This window comes from Anas acuta, chromosome 2 (genome assembly GCF_963932015.1).
Source record: "Anas acuta chromosome 2, bAnaAcu1.1, whole genome shotgun sequence".
Classification (NCBI taxonomy): Eukaryota; Metazoa; Chordata; class Aves; order Anseriformes; family Anatidae; genus Anas; species Anas acuta.
Window position 1 is genome coordinate 95,090,512 of NC_088980.1, and position 23,395 is coordinate 95,113,906.

General features: G+C 39.3%; 1 protein-coding gene across 3 annotated transcripts; it reads left to right on the plus strand.

The window, feature by feature from the left end:
- Positions 1-282: 282 nt before the first annotated feature.
- Positions 283-23,326, plus strand: EXOC3 (exocyst complex component 3). Of its 3 annotated transcripts, none has more exons than XM_068671264.1 (13): positions 283-410; positions 2,447-2,631; positions 6,498-6,717; positions 8,178-8,859; positions 12,637-12,754; positions 13,784-13,909; positions 15,281-15,381; positions 16,208-16,318; positions 17,034-17,184; positions 18,420-18,542; positions 20,930-21,091; positions 21,955-22,082; positions 22,523-23,326. In XM_068671264.1, exons 2-13 carry the CDS (start codon positions 2,488-2,490, stop codon positions 22,692-22,694), a joined length of 2,238 nt encoding a protein of 745 aa, XP_068527365.1. In that variant the 5' UTR covers positions 283-410; positions 2,447-2,487; the 3' UTR covers positions 22,695-23,326. The 3 variants fall into 3 exon arrangements, with proteins under 3 accessions (XP_068527365.1, XP_068527366.1, XP_068527367.1); XM_068671265.1 differs by lacking the exon at positions 283-410 and adding an exon at positions 1,150-1,446; XM_068671266.1 differs by lacking the exon at positions 283-410 and adding an exon at positions 1,150-1,409.
- Positions 23,327-23,395: the final 69 nt, after the last annotated feature.

Here is a 23,395-nt window from a genome sequence, read left to right on the forward strand (position 1 = left end):
CGGAAAGCCCCAGGCAAGGAGCACGGCGCTGGAGCGGGGTGTGTGTGGGGGGGGTGCGTTAGCGATGAAAAGCGACTCGGGGCTTTCCCAAACAGTGTTTTTATTTATTTATTTGTTTATTTTTTTATGTGTTTAGTGTTTGTGACTGACTTCGGTGACACCTTATGACTGATTTACCAACAGCACCCTCAAACCCGAGCCGCTGCGCCACACGGGGCCGCGCATGCGCGCCTCCCGCCCCCGGCGACAGGTGGCGGCGTCGCAGCGCGCACGCGCCTCGCTCCCCACCGCCTCCCCCCTCCCCCCCCGCCACGCCTGCGCGGCCGGCGTCGCGCATGCGCGCTGCGCGCCTGTCAGCGCGGCCCCAGGGGCGGGGGCGGGCTGCGGAGGGGGGCGCCTGGCAGAGGCCGGTAACGGCTGCGGGGGGACGGTTGGGGGGGGGCTGAGGGGAGCTGAGGGGTGTTTGGGGTCTGTTTGGGGTCTGTTTGGGGTCTGTGCGTGAGGGGTGCTTGGGGAGTGCTTGGGGGGTCCTTGGGGGGTGTTTGGGGTCCGTAGGGTGCTTGGGGTATGTGTTTAGGGGGGGCTCCGAGGAGTGTTTGGGGGGTTTTGGGGTGGGATTGGGGGGATTTAAGGGGTGTGTGGAGGGTGGCTGGGGTCTGTGCACAGGGGGTGCTTGGAGGGGTGTTTGGGGGGGGATGTGTTTTGGAAGGGGGTGCTTAGGGAGGGTGGTTGGGGGTGGTTGGGTGCTCTGAGGAATGGTTGGGGGTGTTTTGGGGTGGGTTTGGGGGGATTTAGGGGGTGTTTGGAGGTTGCTTGAGGTCTAGGGGGGTGCTTGGGGGGTGTTTAGGGTGTTGGTTGAGGGGTGCTTGGAGGAGTGCTTGGGGGGTATTTAAGGGGAGAAGGTTGGGGCAGTGTGTGTGGGGGGGCTTGGTGTGTGATTTTGGGGTGTTTTGGAGGGTCTGCTTGGGGTTTGTGCATGGGGAATGCTTGAGGGGGCGTTTAGGGTGGTGAATTTGGGGGTTTGTGCATGGGGGACTTGGGGGATGCTTTGGGCCTGTGCATAGGGGGTGCTTGGGGGGGGTGTTTAGGGATTGCTCAGGTGCTTGGAGGAGTGTTTGGGGGCATTAGGGGGGTGTTTGGAGGTTGTTTGAGGTCTGGGTATGGGGGGTGCTTGGAGGGGTGTTTATGAGTTGATTATGAGCTTCTTGGATGAGTATGTGGAGTGTGCTTGGGGTGTATATATGGGGGGCTTGGGGTGTGCTTGCTGCTGAAGCCTGTCCGAGACAGCGCTGGGCTTTCTTTTGGTCGCTCGCTGCGGTGTTTCGCTGTGAAAGCACACCTGGTTTGGGGTAACCGCCCCTGTGCGAAGCTGGCGTGGTTCCTCGAAGTCTGCCCTTCCTGTGGGCACGGTTGGTGGCTGGGCAGCAGCCTGTCCGCCTCAGCGAGGTGCTACAAAATCTCGTGGGAGGTTTTGGGGTGCTGTCATTTTCCGTGTGAGGGCTGCTTGGTGTGCCTGGGCAGTGGCTGTGTGTGATAAACCTGCCATAACTCTGTTCAGTGTATCCAGAGTCGTTAATAATGTAATTCACCATGAAGATGTCTCCTTCAGTGTCATTTTCTGTAGTAACTTTACAAAAAAAGTTTTAAAAAACTGCAGCAACATCTTTTAGAATAACTGTCTTTTTAATTATTGATAAAGTCACGATAGCATGGAAATTAAAGGAATTAATAATCCATTAAGGGATTAATGTGGAAAGAATAATGAAAGAATAATCTCTGTGGTCACAACTTCAGAACCTCGAAGTGTTCTGTTTGATTCCAAGACTCCAGACGTAACATCTTCCTTCCCATTGAGAAGGAATTGGGAATTCCAGACACATTCCTTGGAGTTCTGTGGATGTCATGCTCTTGCATCTGTGCTGATTGGCATCCTTTTTGCCTTGCAGTAGCATCTTGAGTGAACAGGTCTGGTTTAATAGCCAGCAAATTTCACCTTTTCAGCTTAAAGGCTGATAGTGGTTTGCATGCATGTCTTGACTTCACTAGAAATTCTACTGCAGGCACATGTGAAATACTCAAGTAATTTTTCCCTGTACCTCAGATGGACAGATACTGTGAGAAGAACTGAAAATAGTAGAAAACAGAGTAGTGGGGGGGAAATCTTCCATCAGAAGTCTAAATGAAAGTGTTTCATAATCAAGTCTTCGGGTTAGAGCTTCCACAGCTAGGTTTCTCTCCACAATTGGTACTGACTCTGAGCTATTGCAGGGGGACTATAGTTTTCTAAGCTCCCCCAGAACTAGAACTCGGTGGAGTTAGGATGTGATCCTGCTTCTGTGAAGTTGCACTATTTTTATAGCTGAAGTTTTTTCTCTGGTTAAGTTTGTAATGATGCAGGGCCATCCAATGAAAGCATACGTTCTAAAAATGCTACTTCTCTTTCCAGTGCTGTTAAATTATGAAGGCATTCTGAGGTCCTAATCAGCAATGGAGGAAACGGATAGGGAAGCAGTTGCGACAGCTGTTCAGAGAGTAGCAGGAATGCTTCAGCGTCCTGATCAGCTGGACAAAGTGGAGCAGTATCGCAGGAGGGAAGCTCGTAAGAAGGCTTCAGTAGAAGCTCGGCTCAAGGTATGAAGTTTGATAAATCTCAGGGTCCGCCGTGCAGAAAGTGTTCCTTTTTTTTTTCCCCTTTACATTTTCATCCAGATAGTTTTAAATCACGGACTTCAATTTTTACTCTGTGTGCAAAACGAAACAAAATCTTTGCATCCTAAAACTGCTTGCATTAGCAAGCATTTCAAATGTTCTTGTGACCTATAACTTGTACGGGTTGTCCACATCCAAGTCACCTTCTGCTGTAGCCTGTCAGCCAATAAACCTTTGTTGTAATGATTGAATATTGAGCTTGTAATAAAACCTGAGGGTTGCCTCTGAAACAAGATCAGTGCTGAAAATATGTTTAGTCTCTGACTTTTATTTGGATTTTTTGGCAGATAGCTAAATCTTGTAGATAGTGTGTGGTGATGTGAATGAAGGAGAAAAGGCAGAGTCCTTTCTGAAGGTCAGGGGGAAAAAATCAGAACTTCTTAAATGTTTCTGCCTACAGCGCAGTCCTGAAAATAGCCTGTGTTCCTTCTTGGCATAATAGCAGTAACTACATTTACAGTAAAGAAAGAACAAACATGAAGTTCAATATAAGCAGTTAAATTCAGGGTGCCAGCAGGCTTTCTAGATGAAAAACAGGTTAGAAAATAATTCTAATTTATTCACCTAAGGATTAAAAAAAAAAAAAAAACACCTCTTTGAAAGGAGCGTGAGAGGCATTGAAGGCTTTCAGACTCTTCAAGCAAAGAGTGTATTCCAGTGAACAAGGGAGGGGGCAGGTAGACATTTTAAGACCGGTTTAAGTGAAAGTTTCTTGGTTCATTGTGTGTTAATGGATCACTTAGGATATTCACCTTCTTGTCTCTAGTGGACCCTGTGACTTCACCACTTCACACATGTACATGTGAGCACATATGTGCTCAGCGGTCATTTTTGACTACTGTATTCAATGACTGGAGTAGAGCCAAAGAAAAGGTGCTTTGGGAATATTTTTATTTTTTACCAGATCAAACTGGCTGGTATAGGTTGCATCTAGTGTTATATTTCAACATAAGTTAGTGTATCTTAAAACAACTTTGTTTCCTTCTTTGTGCAAGTCTACAGGATGTAGAAGAGAAACCATTGTCTTTCAGCAAAAAAAAAAAAAAACAGCAAATTACAAGTGAATTTTTATTTGGTTTTATTATAGAAATATTCCTGATGACTTGGATTTTTCAGATTTAAGGCAGGAGGCATATAGTGGAGTCCATTAATAGTGGATCAATGGTTCAGTTACTGTAGTCTATTTATAACACATAAGCACAGTCATCCCAGTAGATGACTGAATATAACTTTGAGTTCTGTAAATGCCTCAATCCACTTTGTAGTCAGAAAGTTTCCTTGTAACTTTCCTTATATTGATTTAACTTCAGACATCTACAGATGGTCAAAAATGCCAATTCCAAGTCTATGGAGGAAGCACTTCTCAAACAGGTGATGGCTGTGATGCAATAGATAGTAAAGCAGTTTTTCCCCATCAGAGTTACTGTAATGGATGGAAATAAGGGGAGGGTGTAAAAAGTACTCTCATTCTGCATTAAATTTTGTGTATGTGTACGGTGGAAGAGACACGGTCATCAGGAGAGTAGAAAGCCAGGGTAATAGCTGTCCCTCTCTTCTAGAGGTGAAGCAGCTGAGGTCTGGAATGGTGTTCAGCACAAAAAGGCAGCATCTCCTCCAGTTGATTATCCTACTCCTGTCTTTCACAGTTATTTACTTGTATGCGTTTTTAGATCCCCTTTCTGTGTTTTTTTCTGGCTTTGAAATTTGTACGACTCATCTGCTTTGTGTGTGAGGCTGATGTTGGTTAGTGAAGCAGTATTTTGAAATATTGATAGCAGAACTCTGACATGACGGATGGCTGAGGACCAGCTAGCACTGAGGGCTGGTCCTCCTGTGCTTTGCAGTCCAAATGTAAGCAAAGAGCTGCCTGGCCTCTATTTCAGACCGCGAGAGGTTAGGAGTGTTGACAGACAACTTTGTTTTCACACTTGTTCAGTAAATGGGAGAGCTTAAGTTTTGGGGAGGTTAAGTATTTCTCACCCTGAAGAAACAGTGGATATGTGTGCTAGGAGAGTTCTCAAGTCATGAGTTTTCCCAAGTATAGACATGCTTTTTGGTTCCTAGCTGCTGTGCAATTATGAATTTGAACCACAGACCTCCAAGGAGACCAGGCAGCCAGGGTACCAGTTCTGTAAAAAAGTGCTCAGTCCAATAGAAGGTGAATGTGCATTCTAGGAGGTAAAGTTTATATCCCTCACTCCCCATCATCCCCAACTTATTATTAAGAGACAAACAGGACACCTGGGTGGATGTCTGTTGTTAGAGATTACTTTGGCTGCTAGAGTTAGTGTCCAAGATCAGTGATGATTTCTGTTTAACATAATCAACTTTCTGCAAAAGTTAAATAGTTAAGAATTTGAACACTTGGAAGATTTGCCTCAGAATAAATTGAAAAGTTGAGTCAGAAGTACTGAATGTTTAATGGTCATGTATTTTTTAAGATATGGACAGCCTCAGGAGATTGTGTCGTTGTCCCTTGTCTGAATACCAAATTGTATTTCAGTAACCTAATTATCTCAGTTACTGTAGGGGAAATAATTGTTAATGCAGCAGTTCTCTAGACAGATAAAATAAAGATGCCTCACCACGTCTAAATTGTTCTAAGTTTGACAGAAAATACATTTTTATCAGTAAAATCTGCATGTTATATTTTGAAATTGTGGCTTAAGAATCACTGCATTTTTCTGGTTCTTTCTGAGTACATTTAAAACACAATAAATGTTGCTCATAGTTACCAGGATTTCCTCTTTGGCTTCTACTATCAGACAAAAAATCCCATGACTGCTCAGGCTTTTTGACCTTAGAAGTATGACAAAAAATAGGTCCAAAGCTTAGCTGAACTGCCCCTGACTTGTTTCTTTTACAAAGTTTCTTCAGGTTCTTGAGATCAGCAACTGAGCGTTCACCAATGTCTGCCTTTTGGCTTGTCTTTGAAGTCTGTTATTTCCAGTTTCATCTTCTATTTGCCTGATCTCATTTTAGTTGCATGTTTTTGAAAATAAGTTGTGATCTGATTTCTTTTGCACAGATATGCTTTATAATGCACCTTCTGTAACATGTCAGCACTGCGAAATGACATTGCGAACTAACAGCCCATTTGAAGAGTCATTGTTTCAAGTGCTACCTGTCACAAGAGATACCTGTGTCAAAAAGCTCACTTTATGCCATAGTAATCAAGCAGTTGGCTTGTCAGTCTGTTTGTTTTACATTGACAAAGCTTAATTCAGCTTGGTAGGGGTTTGGGGGTTTTTGTTTGTTTTGGCTGAATTATTTCTAATTTTTCTGTGGTTCTGTCACCACAGGCAGGAAGGGTTTTTTAGAACACCTTTTTAGTGAAGAATAATTTATTGAACCTTTTTAGTTGCAAGTCAGAAATCATAATTGCTTTAATAAAATGATTTGTGAATCTGTGCGTGTAAAACATCCTGGAGAAAACTCTGCATCAGCTTTCTTCTGATATCCCCCTTTGAAATGAACTCATAAGGGAAACACAAAGAAATCTCATTCTCCCTTACCATGTTTCTGATTTAAGATAGGTCATCATCTTTGTAAGTCTATCTTCCTAAGTTCCTAAGCTCCTGTAGCAGTTTTATAGGTAAAGCAGTTGTATCTAGCTCCTTCAAAACTTTTTTTTTTTAAAAAAGCATGTGTGCAGTCTTTCACATGTTTCTAATAAGCTGTAATATTACCTTTTTTTTTTTTTTTCAGGAAATTTTCTGAGAAATTTTGAAAATGCATAACCTATAATATGTAGTGATTAATATTTTGTCTTTTTGTTTGCATTTAAGGCAGCAATCCAGTCGCAGTTAGATGGAGTTCGAACAGGTTTAAGTCAACTGCACAATGCTCTGAATGACGTAAAGGACATTCAGCAGTCTTTGATAGATGTCAATAAAGATTGGAGACAGAGCATCAACACCATCGAAAACCTCAAGGATGTTAAGGATGCTGTAGTGCAACATAGCCAACTGGCAGCTGCTGTAGAGAATCTCAAAAACATCTTTTCAGGTAACCTAATGTTCTTAATATAATCTATCACATGATGAAAGCATTTCAAAGTGGTACTAACAGCTGTAGGGTCAGCAAGTAATGTGAGAAACTTTAAACCTCATTGGGAATGAAGAATTGAGGGAGCATCACCTAGATATGTTCAGAAAAGTTACTTTTAACCATTTAATATATCAAGTCTAAATTGCTGTGTAAGAACTTCCAGTCTGGCTTCTTGTCATCAAACAGAAGTCACAAAGAAGATTCTTGCTAACAATTAGTAGGAGAAATAACATCTTTACTGTAAAAGACTGAACTATGTAAGTGGCATGTACAGAAAGAAAATTCAGAAAGATGTGAAATATTGCCAGTGTGCTGGGTACCCACAGCAAGACTTTTAAGTAAAAATAGTCCCAAATGATTTTAGGAAGTGAATAATTTTGCAAGCAACTGCAGAATGTCAAACAGCAAGATCTTCAGCCAGAAGATTCCCTAGCAGTCTTGCTTACACAACAGTTAAGAACCTCAGGGATTCTCCAGTAATGTTACAAGCCTATGTATGAGCCACCTGAAGTTCAGTTTCAACTGTGCACAGATCTTGCTTCAGAATGAGGCAGTACAATCACAGAAGCTGTATCATATGTAGAGAAACTCTGTGTGGAGAGCACATTCATGGCAACACTGCACAACTAGCAGAGTTTGCAAAATTGAATAAGGTTAACATGATATAATGGACACTATAAAGATAAATAAAAAAAAGTGGGATTAGCTCTTTCGTTCTATGCAGGCTTTTTGGTGCACGTTCTATCCCATCATGAATTGGGGTGAATTCCTTGCCAGAGCTATTCTGCTTGCAAGTCATTTTAAGAATTTTACCACTGTAATGGGGGGGCAGGGGGAAGTAAATCAATTATACCCCTTCCATTTTATAGAAAAGATTTGTTTTTTTTTTCTATCCCTTTTCCCCTGATAGCAATTTTTCAAAATGCACCTGTAAAGAACTGTTGTTTCCCACTTGTACCAGGATGGTTTGTTTAATCTCTGTACAAAGCTCGTCTAACTGCTACACTACAAAACTGGGATACAGGACGTAACTGAAAGAAAAAGAGTTCTGTTTCTACTTACACGTAACATCTAGCAAAGAACAAATTTTTGTATGCTCCAATACTAATTTTTGAAGGCAGTATTGTTTATTTTACACTGGTGAGTGTAACTGAGACAACAAGCCTTTTATTTTCTGGTATCCTGAGAGGCTTTGGGTGTGAATTGTTTCCCTCAAGATTGTTACACAGTATAGTTGGTGATAACTTTGCCCTGGGTAAAACAGATGGATTTTATTATAAATTATTTTTCACCATAATTAATGATTGCTTATAACTGTTTTAGTGAACCTTTTTTTTTGATTATCAATTTTTTAGCACTAACCAGTTATACTCTTGTTGTTATACTCTTTTTATCTTCTTCTTTTTCATTTGCTTCAGTTCCAGAGATAGTGAGGGAGACCCAAGATCTGATTGAGCGAGGGGAACTTCTGCAAGCTCATCGGAAACTGATGGATTTGGAGTGTTCTCGTGATAACCTGATGTACGAGCAGTATCGCATGGACAGCAAAAACACGCATGACATGAACCTCATCCACACGTACTTTGGGGATATGCAGAAACTTTCCGAGGAGTTAGCCAAGCAGCTTTGGATGGTGGTTCAGAGGTCTCTCGTCACTGTCCGTCGAGATCCAACCTTGCTGGTTTCTGTTGTTAGGATAATTGAAAGGGAGGAGAAAATTGACAGGCGTATGCTAGACCGGAAAAAACAAACTGGGTTTATACCTCCTGGCAGACCAAAGAAGTGGAAAGAAAAAATGTTCAACATTTTGGAAAGAACTGTGAGCACGCGAATTGAAGGCACGCAGGCAGATACTAGAGAATCTGACAAAATGTGGCTCGTGCGCCATCTGGAAATCATACGTAAATACGTCCTTGATGACCTGCTAGTGGCTAAAACCCTACTGGATCAATGTTTTCCCCCACATTATGACATTTTCAAAAGATTGCTAAACATGTACCATCAGGCTTTGTCTACCCGCATGCAAGAGCTTGCTGCAGAGGATCTGGAGGCAAATGAGATTGTTAGCCTTCTGACTTGGGTTTTAAATACTTACAAAAGGTAAGGTCCCATTTATCTTAACCCGTTAGCAAAAGTTGAGAGTGAGCATACAAAATACAGGCTGCATACTAATAATTGTATGTCCATTAATGGAATAAAAAATGAAGAAGGGAAGAAGATAAAACCATTTTGGAAAAAAAAAAAAAAAAAGAAGAGAAATAATAGTAAGCAAATTGATATGGTGATATTTATTGATGCCTTTTGCTTTCTGGAAATTGCTCCTTCAAACTTATTTGGATTTTCTAATACGTGGTCTTGAGTTCCTTCGTTAGCTCAAGGTTTTAATGCAGTTACAGACCTACTTGAAGCTAGTGACAGCCTAAAAAAGTGTGTGTGCACCAATTTGTTGAAGCATTGGGAAGAACAGAGGAGGCTAGGAGCTCGTGAACGTGAAGCAAAGCATTTGTTGCTGGCCACAGCCCCAGTGAAGTGGTGTGGTTATTAACTTTCTATTGTTCTCCTTTGCAGAGGTTGGGACTGTTTAAGTGTTGCTTCATGACTGTTAAATGGAAAGAATGTAGTAACTTCCTCTGGGTTTTACCTGGGAACCATGAGCCAGTTTGTTTACTTAAAAGAGTTTCTGCCTGTAGGTTGTCTCCGGTGATACTGTTACACTCTTGTTTTGAGTGGTGTGATTTGTTGGGGTAACTTAAGCACTTGGTTCCTTTTATCCTTTTCCAGGTGGAAACAGCTCAAAGGGCAACTGTTTAATTTTTGCTGACACAAAGTTACTAGGCAACTAGGGCAACTGATTTATTTGGGAGAAAGTAATGCTAGCTTTTCTGTGCTTCTTAACTGTAATCCTGCCCTTAATAGTTGGCGTTGACCCAGGGGCTGCAGCGTGTGTGTTTTTGCTGTCTTCAGTTGTTCCATCTCCCTATTTCAACAGATGGAACAAGATAAAGGAGCTAAGTCCATTGGCCTTTGGTCAGAGGAGTAACTCAGCGATGAATGAAAAATCAGAAATATTAGACTTCCTCCCCCTATGGGGGCATGGTCTGGGCAGAAATCCTGCTCCCAGGTTCTTCATTTATGGCCTGGGCTGACTGGTTTTGGTCTTAAAGTTACCCTTCTGCCCTTTCCCCAGAAAGTAGAGCAAATAACTTAGAATTGTCTAACCCATTAGTAAAAACTCTTACTCCACGTATTCCTGAGTAGGAAGGTCAAAGATGTAGTTATTTACCAAGCAAATAAAACAAAATGGGAACATTCCTGCAAAAGCAAGTGATATGGCTCATAGCTCCTGATGGCAGAATCTGGGAAAGGAAGTAAAATAGAGGAGTAGGTATGGTACAAGGTATATGAGGATGCCTTCTTACCTGACATGTGTGATGGAAATTAGAGCAGATGCCTCAGGAAAAAATCAAGGGTTTGAGTTTTGCTCTTTTCTAATAGAAAAGCCCAAGAGGAGAGGGCAGCACAGTAATTGTGTTCCTTTAGAGTACAAGGGATTATTATCAAGATGGTAACAATTAGCTCTCTTGTATGTCTGTAGTGGGTGGTGGAATCAGCTCAGGCCTGTGAGTGGGAAAGCTGAAGTACTCAAGCAGGACAGTTGCAGAGCTTACCACATCTCAATTACTGGACACCTCTTAACAGTGCATTAAACAATTCTCTCTAAGGATATGAGTATAATAAACTGTGTAGGAGAATGGCCCATATGACTTCATGAAAACTCCTGTAACTCCTGTTTAACCTTCTTTCTCCCTGCATGACAAATAGAAAATCCCTGTTCCATTCCATGTTATCTTCTGTGGAACATTGTATGGGGGGAGAATAGTTTTATTCTTCCAAATCTTTCTCTATTTTTAGGAAATGTAGTTGAACACCAGAGGGGACATACAAACCTGTATGTTACAACCGCATCTCAAAGCCAGCTGAGAAAATATTGACCAATAAAGAGAAGCATTCAGGGTTTCTTCCATGTAATGAATTCATAAGAAAACTATTCATAACTTCTGTTTACAATTTTTGTAAGGCAGGGATTTAAAATAATCATGTTCTACTTTACCAGAGCATGTCTCAGAAGCTGTTTTTAGAACCATATTCTGTTTGTAGCTAAGAAATAGGTGATCTTCCACGTGGAATAATAACCACTAATATTTGAGTGGGATGCAGTTTTATTGTGTTAGATGCGTTTGTCTCGTGTTTAAGTCAGTGAAAGCCTTGGAAAAATACTCCAGTTACTAAATCTACACAGGGCCGGCATCAGGACTCTATTCTGTGTTTTGGGAAAAGTCTAAGTTGTGTAAGATCCTGATGCCTGTATTCATAACGTGTTTGTTATTAGGTGCTAATCAAGCTCGCTGTTCCTGTGGCCTTGTGAAGTAGGGATGATGATAGCACCATGAGGTTGGAAACACTTTCTCAGATTGCATAATGCCATAACCAGCTTCTCACTTTTCCCCCAAATGACCCGGGAGCAGGTTCCGCTATTACTTGTGGTCCTTCTGTGAAGAGCAGCAGAATAGAGTTGAGGTTTCTGAGCAGCTTGAGCCTCTTTAATGCCTTCAGTCTCTCTTCCAACAGCATCAGGGTGATACTAAAAATATAAAGTGTGCAGTTGCACGAGCTTCTATGGTTTCAAAGGCAAGGTATTTTTTTGTTTTGTTTTTAGTGGTTAGCTGTAGTAGGATTTTAGGGCTTCAGTGTTCTTCACGATGTGGAAGCACCACTGTGCTGACTCACTGCGTATCCCCAGAGAACAATTTGGATTTGCCAACGAAACACTTCAGAGGGGAAAAGGCTTTTTTTTTTTTTTTAATCACTGTTCTTTATAGTTGCTACTGCAAATGTAAACTTTCTGGCTTCCTTCTGAAAAGTACACCAGAAGTGGAATGTGAGAAAGCATTACTACTGAATATATTTACACCAGTTGTTGATAGATCACTGAGTGTGGTTTTGCTTTGTTTTTCTTTTTTTTTGAGCTCGAAATATTGAGGGTTCTTGCTATTTTATGCTTTGGCATAACTTTGATTTTAGTTATGCAAGCAACTCATTATACAATCTTATAATGTCCAGATGAAAACTATCACTGTGTGTTATTTTTATATAATCCTTGTTGAAATACTCCTGAGGGTTGCTTCAGTCTCTCTCTAATCCTATAAAATCAAGAATTCTCCTTTGCAAGTACAGCTAATAGTTCTGTTACAATACTGTGCCAATGATGTGCACTTTTTATTTACTGTGTAAGGTTTCCTCCTCTTATGTTAGGTATATCCTCTACTGATGCAAGAAGCATTGGTAGATTTTATTTGAATTCATTTTAGTTTTGATACGGATGTAAGTAGCACAACAGAAAGTCTTTTGACTTGCAGAAACTTTGCTCAGTTTTTCATACTTCGAACTAATCTTTCCCATTCCAAAATAGAGAATGTATAAGTTGTCTGTCATCACCTCTGAAAATTCAGATATTCACTATTAGGAACCCACAGATTGAACAAGCTGGCTTTTACTCAGTCTGAAGCAGTCACTTCTACATAAAAGTAAGTTAACAATACATGAAAGGGTTAAATATTTAAATTTCTGTAATGCTTTTTTTACTTCGTATATGCTGGGCAAAAGCATTTTTTTTATATCCTATTTTTTTCTTCTATGTAGTTTTATTTACATTTCTTTTAAATATACTTACTGGCATTATTAAGAAATGTATAGATATTGGAAAATTGTCCCCTACAGTGATCATACCAAAAAAGCTGTATAGTTTTTAATTTCATCTCACGTTTCTTTACTAATCAGCAACATTGTGGTGTTCTTGTGTTTTGTTTTTAATCTCAGTACAGAGATGATGGGAAATTCAGAACTATCTCCTGAAGTGGACGTAAATTCTCTGAATCTTTTGATTTCACAAGATGTGGTAGATCAGCTTCTCAGCAAGTACATGTCAACACTTACTGTAAGTAATAATAATTCAGAGGTACCTTCAAATGGATGGACAGTTATGCAAGTGCCTCTGTGCTTAATGAGCTCTTCTTGCATTAGAGAAAACTAGTGTGGCAAATGTGAACTTGGTATCATTCCTTTTATAAATCTTCATGTGTGAAGTACTGGTTTGTTTATAACGATGTTTTGTTATGATGACTTTTATGGATGTAGATCATGACATTTCAAAGAATAATTATGCTTCACAGGTCATATTAGCCATATTTAACATGTTAGTGTTAGGTCAGAGGTTGGACTCGATGATCTGGAAGTCTCTTCCAACCTAGGCAATTCCGCGATTCTGTGATATTTTATTAGAAAGAAAGAAATTCAAGTGTTTATACATAGACATGAATTCACAGTGCTAGAAGTTAAGCTATTACTATATGTAGAATGCTGCTTGGTCCCTGTAGTAGCTATGCCAACATTTGACAGTGATGTGGTCAAGATTTTCATGGGGTGTGTTTGCCAGCCTTTTTCCTTTCACGCCTGTCACCAGCACAAGCATAGTTGCCTTTTGTGGATGCCATTTAAAGTGCATCTTAAACATCCAGGCTTAGCATCTTGCTCGGGATGGGTGATGCTGCACGTTGCTTGACAAACAAGTCACTGGAAATTGGTCAGCTACATGGCAAAGGGATTGGTACGTGACTCTCAGGCTTTTAAATGTATATTTCTTTAATGATTTAGTGCTGATTGCCTCTGAGACTGGATGTTGGGGTAGGTGGAACTTTGGACTGGCTTGTATTCTTGTATTGTTCAATGGAATTCCTCCGAAGCCTCGGAGCTCTGCCAAGAGGAGGGAGGTTTGCAGCTACTCGAATGTGTTAGCTACTAAAACATGTTAGCAAACATGTGGACTTGATACCCATCACATCTTGTTACCTGCTACCGTGCTGCTCTGTCGCTATGGCTGCTGTTCCAAATACTGAAATGTTTTGTTTTTATTGTTGTGTGAGATTAAAGAATCTTTGCTCTTTCTTGGTTGCTTTGTTTAATGTAGTCTAACATCATCGGCTGGCTACGGAAAGCACTGGAGACAGACAAAAAAGACTGGGTAAAAGAAACTGAACCAGAAGCAGATCAAGATGGGTACTATCAGACTACGCTCCCAGCTATTGTTTTTCAGGTATAAGAGAACGCGGTTATTCTAGGAAAAAAAACTGCAGAAGTAGAACATGGATTTGGGGTGGAGGCAGGGAGCAGAAAGCCAAACTGTTTGGAATGCCATTGTTTTTAAGTCTATTGAAGTGCAGTTTTTTTTCCTGTAGAGTTGTTAGGTGGAGGGCTTTTTCTTTTGAAGTGTTTGTGTTTTTCGTTTAAATACTTAGAGGCGTAGTTCTTTTTATTAATCTAAATTAGGAACCTATTTTGCCCATCCTATTTAGCTGATACTTGTATTTGGTTAACTGTTTCTATTTAGCTCCCTTCATGCAAATATGTAATAGAAATCTACTGTATGAAATATTTTTAAGTTATTGGAATATCACTTGTTAATATGGCATTGAGGCAGTTAAGCATGTGTTTGTTCCTATAAATTATTAGTTGTACAAACACCTTAATACTGAAAAGATAAGTTCTCTTAAAGATTAAAAATGCTGCTGTTTAAACACTACTTCAGTTAACATTAATGCCTGTCCAAATTGTTGGTGGTCTTCAAAACAGAAAAGTTAACATTAGATGTAAGACCTTAAAAACTCACACAAAACAGAACCGCACCACTCTGGTGGGAATGTTTTTAAACTGATCATTATCAACCAAAAAAAAATCAGCTGTTTATGCTCATTTCCTGGTTTCTGTTTACAAATATGACATTAGTCACCTTCAGTGAAATAAAGATGGGCTCTTCTTGCATTTGTTTCCCAAGAAATATACTTCCTGGTTCTAGACCTGGATTTTTGCCACGTTCTTTCACATTTATATTAGCACCAATGTTGACATCAGGTAATCTTTTTCAGAAAGTGTGTGATGTCAAAGAAAACTGGTGGCTGATCAGCTCTGATGTTACATACCAGTGCTGTCAAGGGGTGCAATGTTGAGATTTATGTAATTGTGAATCTTCCAAATGTATCTCAAGGCCAGGCTGGACGGGGCATTGAGCAACCTGGTCTTGTGGGATGTGTATATAGGGGAAAGGAATGGAGCTGTAGTTACAAGGTTATTTATTACTAGCTGCAGGAGCTGACCCAAGAACTCCTGATCCAGTATAAAACCAAATTCCTACTGAACTAGAAATACTAAGCACATCCTTTTTTACTTTTCTGAAGAAAGAACGCCTCCATTTTTAGCATCAGAACAAAGCTGTAGCATACGCTAGTGTTCGTCGAGATTTTATTAATTACATTGGAAAGATATTGTTTTAGTCAGTAGCAGTAATTGCCTGGGCTTGGTTTTTCTTTATTTAAAAAATAAAGCATATGTAGAGTTGGTGATAGTGACTGTTTTTATTTACCACTGAGATAGACCTGTGTTAACAACTAAACTTTTTTTTTTTACGTAGATGTTTGAGCAGAATCTTCAGGTAGCCGCACAAATAAGCGAAGATTTGAAAACAAAGGTACTCCTTCTATGTCTTCAACAAATGAATTCATTTCTAACCAGGTAAAATTGTTTTTAAAATATAATCACTTTTTTCTGCTTCTTTGCTCTTTGCTTTTCCTGTGGATGTTTCTTCATTTCTTTCTCTTGACATGCCAGCCAAGCTTTTATTTCTTTTGCTTTCTTTTTCTTTTAGTTTTGCATTCTTCCTTCTTTCCTCAAAGAACTTATTTTGTGCTGGTGACTGAAACTTTCAGTTCCTCTTTGCAAATGGCTCTCATTTTTGTAGTCACTTCCTCTTCTTATATTTCAAATTGGTAATCGTTTCTTGTAAGGAAGAGAGAGAAAGTCCCTCCTTGGTTGTATTCCAACCAGAACAGGGACACCAAACATCATGTGAGCAACAAGCCATTTGTTATAGAATCACAGACTGGTTTGGGTTGGAAGGGACCTTAAAGGTCCACAGAGCTCCAACCCCCGGCCATGGGCAGGGACACCTCCCACCAGACCAGGCTGCCCAAAGCCCCTTCCAGCCTGGCCATCCAGCCAATTCATTACCCACTGAGCAGTTCATCTGTCAAATCCGTGTCTCACCAGTTTAGAGATGAGGATATCCTGAAGGGCAGTGTCAAATGCTTTGCACAAGTCCATGTAGATGATGTCAGTTGCTCTTCCCCTCTTCCCCTACCCACCGATGCTGTAACCCCGTCATAGAAGGCCACAAGATTTGTCGGGCCTGATCCGCCCTTAGTGAAGGTATGTTGGCTGTCACCAATCACCCCTTTATAAAATACTTCTAAATACCCGTCAGGCCCCTATGGTCCTACCATGTGTACTTAATTGTTAAAGATTTCTGTGTGTTTTATGACATTCCTTGTGTATGTTGCAGGTACAAAGATGAAGCACAGTTATATAAAGAAGAACATCTTAAAAATCGTCAGTACCCACAATGCTATGTTCAATACATGATTGCAGTCATCAACAACTGTCAAACTTTTAAGTAAGTCTGCATTTTCTTGCTGGATTGTGGAAAAATAAATATAGTACTACATGTCCCCAGGACTTTCTCTTATTTTGTATACAAAAAGGGTTTCAGTTAAGATAGTTCAGCTGACTAAACAAAAACAGTTGGTTTAAATATGTGTTAGGAAGCAGGTGGTGTTGCATAGTTTTGTTGGCAAGGAAAACTGTTACCCCTCACCTGTGAAAATCCACTTAGCTCTCAGAATTTCAGAAATTTGCTTCAATTTGTCTGGGACCTCTCATCTTATCTTACAGTTATTCTCTTACAGTTCACCTTCAAGCAGTGTGATCAAGGTGGACTTAAATGGAGGAGACTAAGGGTATAGTTTGCTTTATTCAGAATATTAGAACAGGAGAAGGAAATCCTCATTGCTCATGTTTCAAAACAAGAGAAATCTTTAATAGGTTTCAGATTTCAGCAATCCAAACTCACACTCATCTTTCTCTGCTGCCATTCTGAAGTCTGCCATCAGCAGTAGGGTTTTTTCACCAATATACAACAAGTTTAGTGTGATCACTGGAAAATCATACTGAAGCTGGCTAAGGTTTCCAAAGCAAGCAGTAAACATTACTTTCCTTTGCAAAAATAAGACTAGTGTGTCTATTTCTGTGCGTGTACTCAGAAAATTTAGTAGCAATGCGATTGTGCATCTTCTTCAGTGGATGATGAAAGGCCTTGTTATTTGTCACAGAGAATCTATTATCAGTCTGAAAAGGAAATACTTGAAAGTTGAACTGGAGGACACATTGTCAAGCAGTCATGCAAGCATGGATGCGATTTTAGACATCATTGCCAAAGAAGGATGCTCTAGCCTGCTAGATGAAGTCTTCATGGATTTAGAGGTTGGAACTTTTTTCCTCAAAAATAAATCAACAACAAAACAAACAAAAAAGCAGCAAAAATAACAAAGTGTTACTTTATAGGGAAAATAATTCAGGAATGAACTAGCTTTGAAGCCTCTTGATTGCTAAACATGTTTTATGTGGTTGGTGTGCTAGCAGAATGCCAAGAAACTTTGGTAATTCTTCATTTTTTGGCTTGAGTATAGAAGACTGAAAGGAGTTTTAGTTACATTTCATAAGATGATTTCAGACAGGTGTTTAGTAATAGTGAATATTTTTTTAGTAGGTTTTACTTAGAGTAATACTTGCATAGCCATGTTTTAATAACTATTTGAGAAACTTCTGATAAATTATCTTTGTATAAGTTTAATAAGGAAAAAAATTAAGATTGTTTAATTGACTAAAGGTTGGTGATTTCTGACTGATACATTTTCCTGTTTAGGAATTCTGCCTTCTTATACAGAATAAGGGGAAAAAAAGGCGGGGGGGGGGGGGGGGGAAGCTTTTTATAGTTAAAAATAAGAAATTGGGAGTATGGGGAGGAACCTTTATTTCATTTTTAACTATGTAAATTGATTATGAGGAGACACTCTATTCCAATGACCATTCTTTGAAATTATTTAACCTCAGTCTTCATGTCACTATTAGTATTTATACAGTGCTTTAATACAAGGATTTTTCCACTGGGGATAACAAAGCAAGATAGGTATGTAGATGCTGAGAATACTGGAGTTACATTTGTGCAGTTCTGGGGAAGGCTTAAGGCGTGTAGGCCACCAGGTTTGGTATAAACACAAGAAGTTTGTGACACCATCAGAGAGGAACAACTGACTTCCCAGTAGTAGTTCAAGAGAACAAGCACAAAATTTCACTATTGCAGCTGTTTATGGGTGCCTCATTTAAAATCAGAATTGTCAGCTCTTAAGCCAATTTTGTTCTTGCATCTTAGTTTATTCAGCATAGAAGTTTAAATGGAAAACATCCTAAAGGATTTTGGAAAACTCATATGAAACATGCTGAGGTTAGCTCACTTGCTTTGAGATAGCACACTCTATGGCAGACATCATTCTGACAACCTTATCACATCATTTTTCTGCTGTTTATTCCTGCTGAAGGAATAATAATTCAAAGATACATAACACTTAAAATTGTCTGCTATGTTTTTTTAAATTGCATGGATGTGATTAAAAATGTCAAGAATCTGTTCTCATCAATTACAATTGTTGTTTTCTCAGACCCATCTCAATGAGCTGATGACAAAGAAGTGGTTGATGGGGTCTAATGCTGTGGGGACTATTTGTGTCACTGTAGAGGATTATTTCAATGACTTTGCAAAAATAAAAAAGCCTTATAAAAAGGTAGGTGCAAAATATTCCATGGTACTTTGCTAGTATACTCTGAATGCCCCGTTGGTTTTTAATTTATGAACACTGTATGGAATATAGAACTGGAACACAAATTGGAATTATGAATTGGTTCATCACTGGGAAAAAAAATGTTCATTATCGTATTACAGAAGTCTGAATCTAGCATTGCTCATCTATTTTATTCAGTCACGTAAAATTTTCAGAGAGAGATCAGAGTTACAGGATTTAGTCCAGAAAACTCATTGGCATATTACTAGATAGTATTCTTACCAGCTTGTATTTTTCTAGCTCATGTCAGATGTCTGTAGACAGAAAAAATTAACTGTTCAGAAACTAGCACTGCTGGCCTGTAATTATTTTTTATAACTGCACAGTCTGTAATTTCTAGTTTTAATATGTGCAATAAGGCAGAGCTAAATTGGCAACATAAATGTTAGCAAATGCATAACATGTTTAAAATGCTGTTACTGCAGCATAATGTCCTAAGTTAGTTTTTTAACTTTTTTTTTCCTCTGGTTTGTCAAGGGATCTGTGGATTTTTCTACTATCCTTTAGTCTTTTAGTGATATTCTACTTAGTTATCTCCGTTATTAAGTAATCTTGTGTACAGTTAATATAGCATGTCTTAAATGATTCCCAAAGATTTAGGAAATATTTGAAGTCAGCAAGATCAGGATTTATATTAAGTCTTTGAAGAAACTCTTGGGAGTGTTTTTAAGATAGTCTCAACATGGATCCATAAAACAGTTTTCTTTTCCTGGACCGTTTTGTTGCTGTGAGGTAATAGTGCTTGACATGGGTTTCTTCAGTCATTTATACCAGTCTCAGAGATCACGTGTGTTTCATCATGTAGCACTTATTGCCACCTTATGAGAAGATAATGACAAATGTCTTTTAGCATTTATCACACCTGTTCTTCCATTGTATCTCAGCACAAAAAAAGTTTCCCACACGACACCATATATTCTAGCACTAGATGGGGCATGCTTGTATTCCCCAAGCATTGGGTAGCCTTTTCATCTGGTTTTAAAATATTATTGGTTAATCATGTTCTGAAGATACAAATTTTAAAGGCCATACAAACAGAGCACCTGAGGAGAGCATAGCCCAGTGGGTAACATGGCCTTTTGTACCAGAGAAGATTGGGATTTTATGTTTATTCTGCTTTGTTGTTCTCATCATGTGAGAAGAGAATGCCTTATCACACTTCCTGAGTGTTCTTTTTTTTTGTGTGTGTGTGTAGAGTTGTTCCACACTTTCAGTGGAATAGCAGTCTCCTACAGTATGTTCGGTGGTGTTAATTTTCCTCTGTATAATTGGCATAAATTCGTCAAATACAAGAGAATTCCTCCCTGTACAAGCAGTAAACTCGAGTAAGGTACACATTTATGGTATTTTTGCATGGTTTTGAGAGTAGGACTTGAAATCACTTTTTCTGTGTCCTAGGTGAGGCCCTGGCTTCCAATACAAAGTAGTCTGTTGTTGCTTTTTGTTTTTTCCTCTCTGAAACTTTTCTCCAAAATGTTGACTAAGACTGAAAGCAGATACTGATTGAATCTAAAGCGCGTTATATACTACTAAAAATAAGGTTTAAAAGTTTGTGGCTACCTGCTACTGGGCTTCTTAATCATAAGTAACTTTTCCCACTATGATCACTTTAAAAAAAAAAAGAAAGTGGGATTTAAGCACTCAAATTACAGCTGATGAAAAGCTGATAGTGTTTTGGCTTTTTTTTTTGTTTAGTTCCAAACCTCGGCATCAGCCTTACAGTAATAACAGATGCTTCGCTTAGTCACCAGTATAGCTATTTGCTATAAAAAGACACGTTGAGAACAGCAAAGCAATTAAAGGAAGATCTGAGAAAGTGATTGGTATGGCCTGCAGATTCTGTGAGTCCACCCTCTCCCGACTTCCTACCAAACTTGACCCCAGAGCACAAGTAGTGTAGGTCAGATACACTGTGCTTTATGTAGGGCATTGGAGTTGTCTAGCAAAAGCCTCTGTAGTGGCAGTTCATTCCTTGTCAGAAAGCTATGCTGTAAGGCCAAGCACAATCTGTTTTATGACTGGTCATCCAGTCATTTCACATTTGTTCCTCTATCTTTAGATATGCCCATGCTCCTCTAAAATAATTCAGATACTTTGGTTTTATTTTTTTTCTTTCTGTTAATTGGCACATCCTTTTCAATAAAAGAAGTACTTGTTAGCATCATGAAAATCTAAAGACATTCAAAGTGTATAGTATAACCAAAAACTGTATACCGGTGATAAAGTACAAATTAGTGTTTCAGAGCCTAATCATTGCTTAAAAAAATAAAAAATAAAAAAGGGTACATTTGCAGGTATCACTTGCATAAACCACCACCTTTTTCTTTCAGACAATGACTGTTGAGGCCCATCGAAGAGTGGTTGTGGAATACATCAGAGCAATCATGTTAAAACGTATATCTTTCAAGAATGCAGAAGAGAGAAAGGAGGGTGCAGAAAAAATGATCAAAGAAGCAGAGCAGTTCAGATTTCTGTTTAAGAAGATTGCAGCTGTAAGTATTTGCTTTGAGTAATGCTGTTAACCTGATGATTTAAAGCACAGGCATTTAGTGCTTGGGGAAAACAGCTAAAGTTAGATCTCCATGTGTCTAACGTGGGTGACTAGTGAATACCAAGAGTGCCAGCTGAGGGCGTGGACGGAGTTTCTGAACAAACACAGGACTGCTGCTAAAGTTCCTGAGCACCGGTTTCGGCTTCGGTGTGTTTAAACAGCTCTTGGCAGCTGCAATATCTGAATGGCCTCGCAGAGGCGGGTACCCTGAGTTCTGAGTAAGTGAAAGAAACAAGCAGTTGTCTGGTAAGAAAATAGAATTGAACCTTGTTTTTCCTGTCTGGAGGAAAGGCAGATACTACATCAAACAGATAATTATTAATTACCTAAGCAGTATGCAGTGTGTTTTGTTTAGAATCAGCAAGACAAGTATGTTGATCCCATCTAAAGGGCAAGAGAAATAGAAAAGGGAAAAAAAAAAAAGGGGGGATTGAGAAACAACTTAAAAGATATGCCTAAAATTAATACTGAATCTTAACTGCAGAAGGAGTGGGAATCTGGAGGGAAACCCCTTAGGGCCAACAGATGATAAAAATGTAGGAAGAGTGCAGAGAAGGATAAAGCCTAAAAAAACCTATTTTTTAACTGATATTTTAGGGGTAGGTCTCTGGACAAGGAAGAACAGTGACACAGAAGAGGCTAAATGTGATGATTTGTAAATATTTTGATTTCTTAATGTTTGAAAATTCAGCTTTTTAGATAAATGAACATAATTGACAGACAAAATAATAATGATTGTTTATAGATATTGGGGGGTTGCTTTTGTTTTAGTTATTTTGTTGTTTGTTGCTTTTCATCTTGTAGGGATCTGGAGAGGACACTGAAGGACTTTGTGATATCATTGAAGCTATTGCAGAGGTTATCAAACTAACTGATCCTTCACTGCTCTATTTGGAAGTTTCAACTTTAGTCAGTAAATACCCAGATATCAGGTAATTTTCTTTGCCTTCAAAATCAAAAATAGATGGATATCATAGTTTCTTTGTAGTCTTGGAATAAGTTGAAAACAATATATAATATGTGTTATTCGTATTTTAGAATATAGCCAATTTTAAAAATCAATGCTAATAGAGAACATACATGTCTTGGACTAGGAGGTATGTGTATTTAAGTACTCATTGAGACAGCAAAGGAATAATGAGAATACTTCCATTCTGTGTTTTGTGAGGATAAAATGCATCTTAGAGCCTTAAGAGCAGCCAAAATATTGCTTTATTAAGCTGGAAAAGCCAGTTGTTAGTGACTAAAGATCTGATCAAGTATTAGAAGTCTTCACTGAAACCGCTTGACAGGATTGTGAACTGTGATATTTGTGACAAAATCTTACTTCTGCAAAAACTAATGCCAGCTTTTACCTTTTTTTCTTTGTCAGGGATGACCATATTGCAGCCTTGCTGACAGTGAGGGGAGATGCCAGCCGAGACATGAAGCAGACTATCATTGAGACTTTGGATCAGGGTCCAAGCCAACCCAATCCGAACTATGTGCCAATTTTTAAAGAAATTACAGTTCCTACTCTCACTGTGCCAAAACTTCTGAAGTAATTGACAACTCTGTTTAGGTGTCATTGCAGGTCTTGGATCAACGGGTGTGAAATATTTGAGGGCAAATTTGGTAGTGCTTTTTTGAGTACAGTTCTATCCACACTGATACTTGCTGGGGATCTTTCTTTCTAAAAACTTGGATGTGGGGAGGTCTTCTCTCAGAAATCTGATTGTAAAGGTTATAGAATGCAGCTTCTATTGACCAGAGGGTTCTTCACTGACTCATTTGTTTCAGCTGTTTTTGTTGTCAGCAAGTACACTTTTCTTGTGGAGCATGTTTGCAATGCCATTATAAAGATAGTGCCTTAGTGCTGGAGAGCCCAATACCTTGCTTACAGCACCTAACCTCGCTCTTGGAACTATCTTTATATGGCACTGCATCGGGTGTATATTAACTTCCTCGATTTCCTTTCACGTTATACTTTGTGTATGTACTTACTTTGGTGTAAAATAGTTTATTGCAGAAAGCTTAATTATGGAATCAGCTCCCTGACAAAAGGACTGAAGAGTTTGCTTATAGGGTGAATGAATAAATAGCTACACGGGCCACTTGAGGTACAAAAACTTTTTGTCATGGATTCACTAAAAATAGCACATAAAACTTCAATATTTCAATAAAATGTTGAACCGTTGCTCTGTTCGTTACGGCTGCGCAGAGTCGGGGTGGATCTAAAGGGTTTGGGGTTTGTTTTGTTTGAGGA

Excerpts from the sequence above, each read along its gene's own strand:
- EXOC3 (XM_068671264.1), top strand. The coding sequence starts at position 2,488 with ATGGAGGAAACGGATAGGGAAGCAGTTGCGACAGCTGTTCAGAGAGTA. Across the intron at positions 15,382-16,207 it reads ATGAATTCATTTCTAACCAG|GTACAAAGATGAAGCACAGT; the intron begins GTAAAATTGTTT and ends TGTATGTTGCAG. Across the intron at positions 18,543-20,929 it reads TAAAAAAGCCTTATAAAAAG|ACAATGACTGTTGAGGCCCA; the intron begins GTAGGTGCAAAA and ends TTTTTCTTTCAG.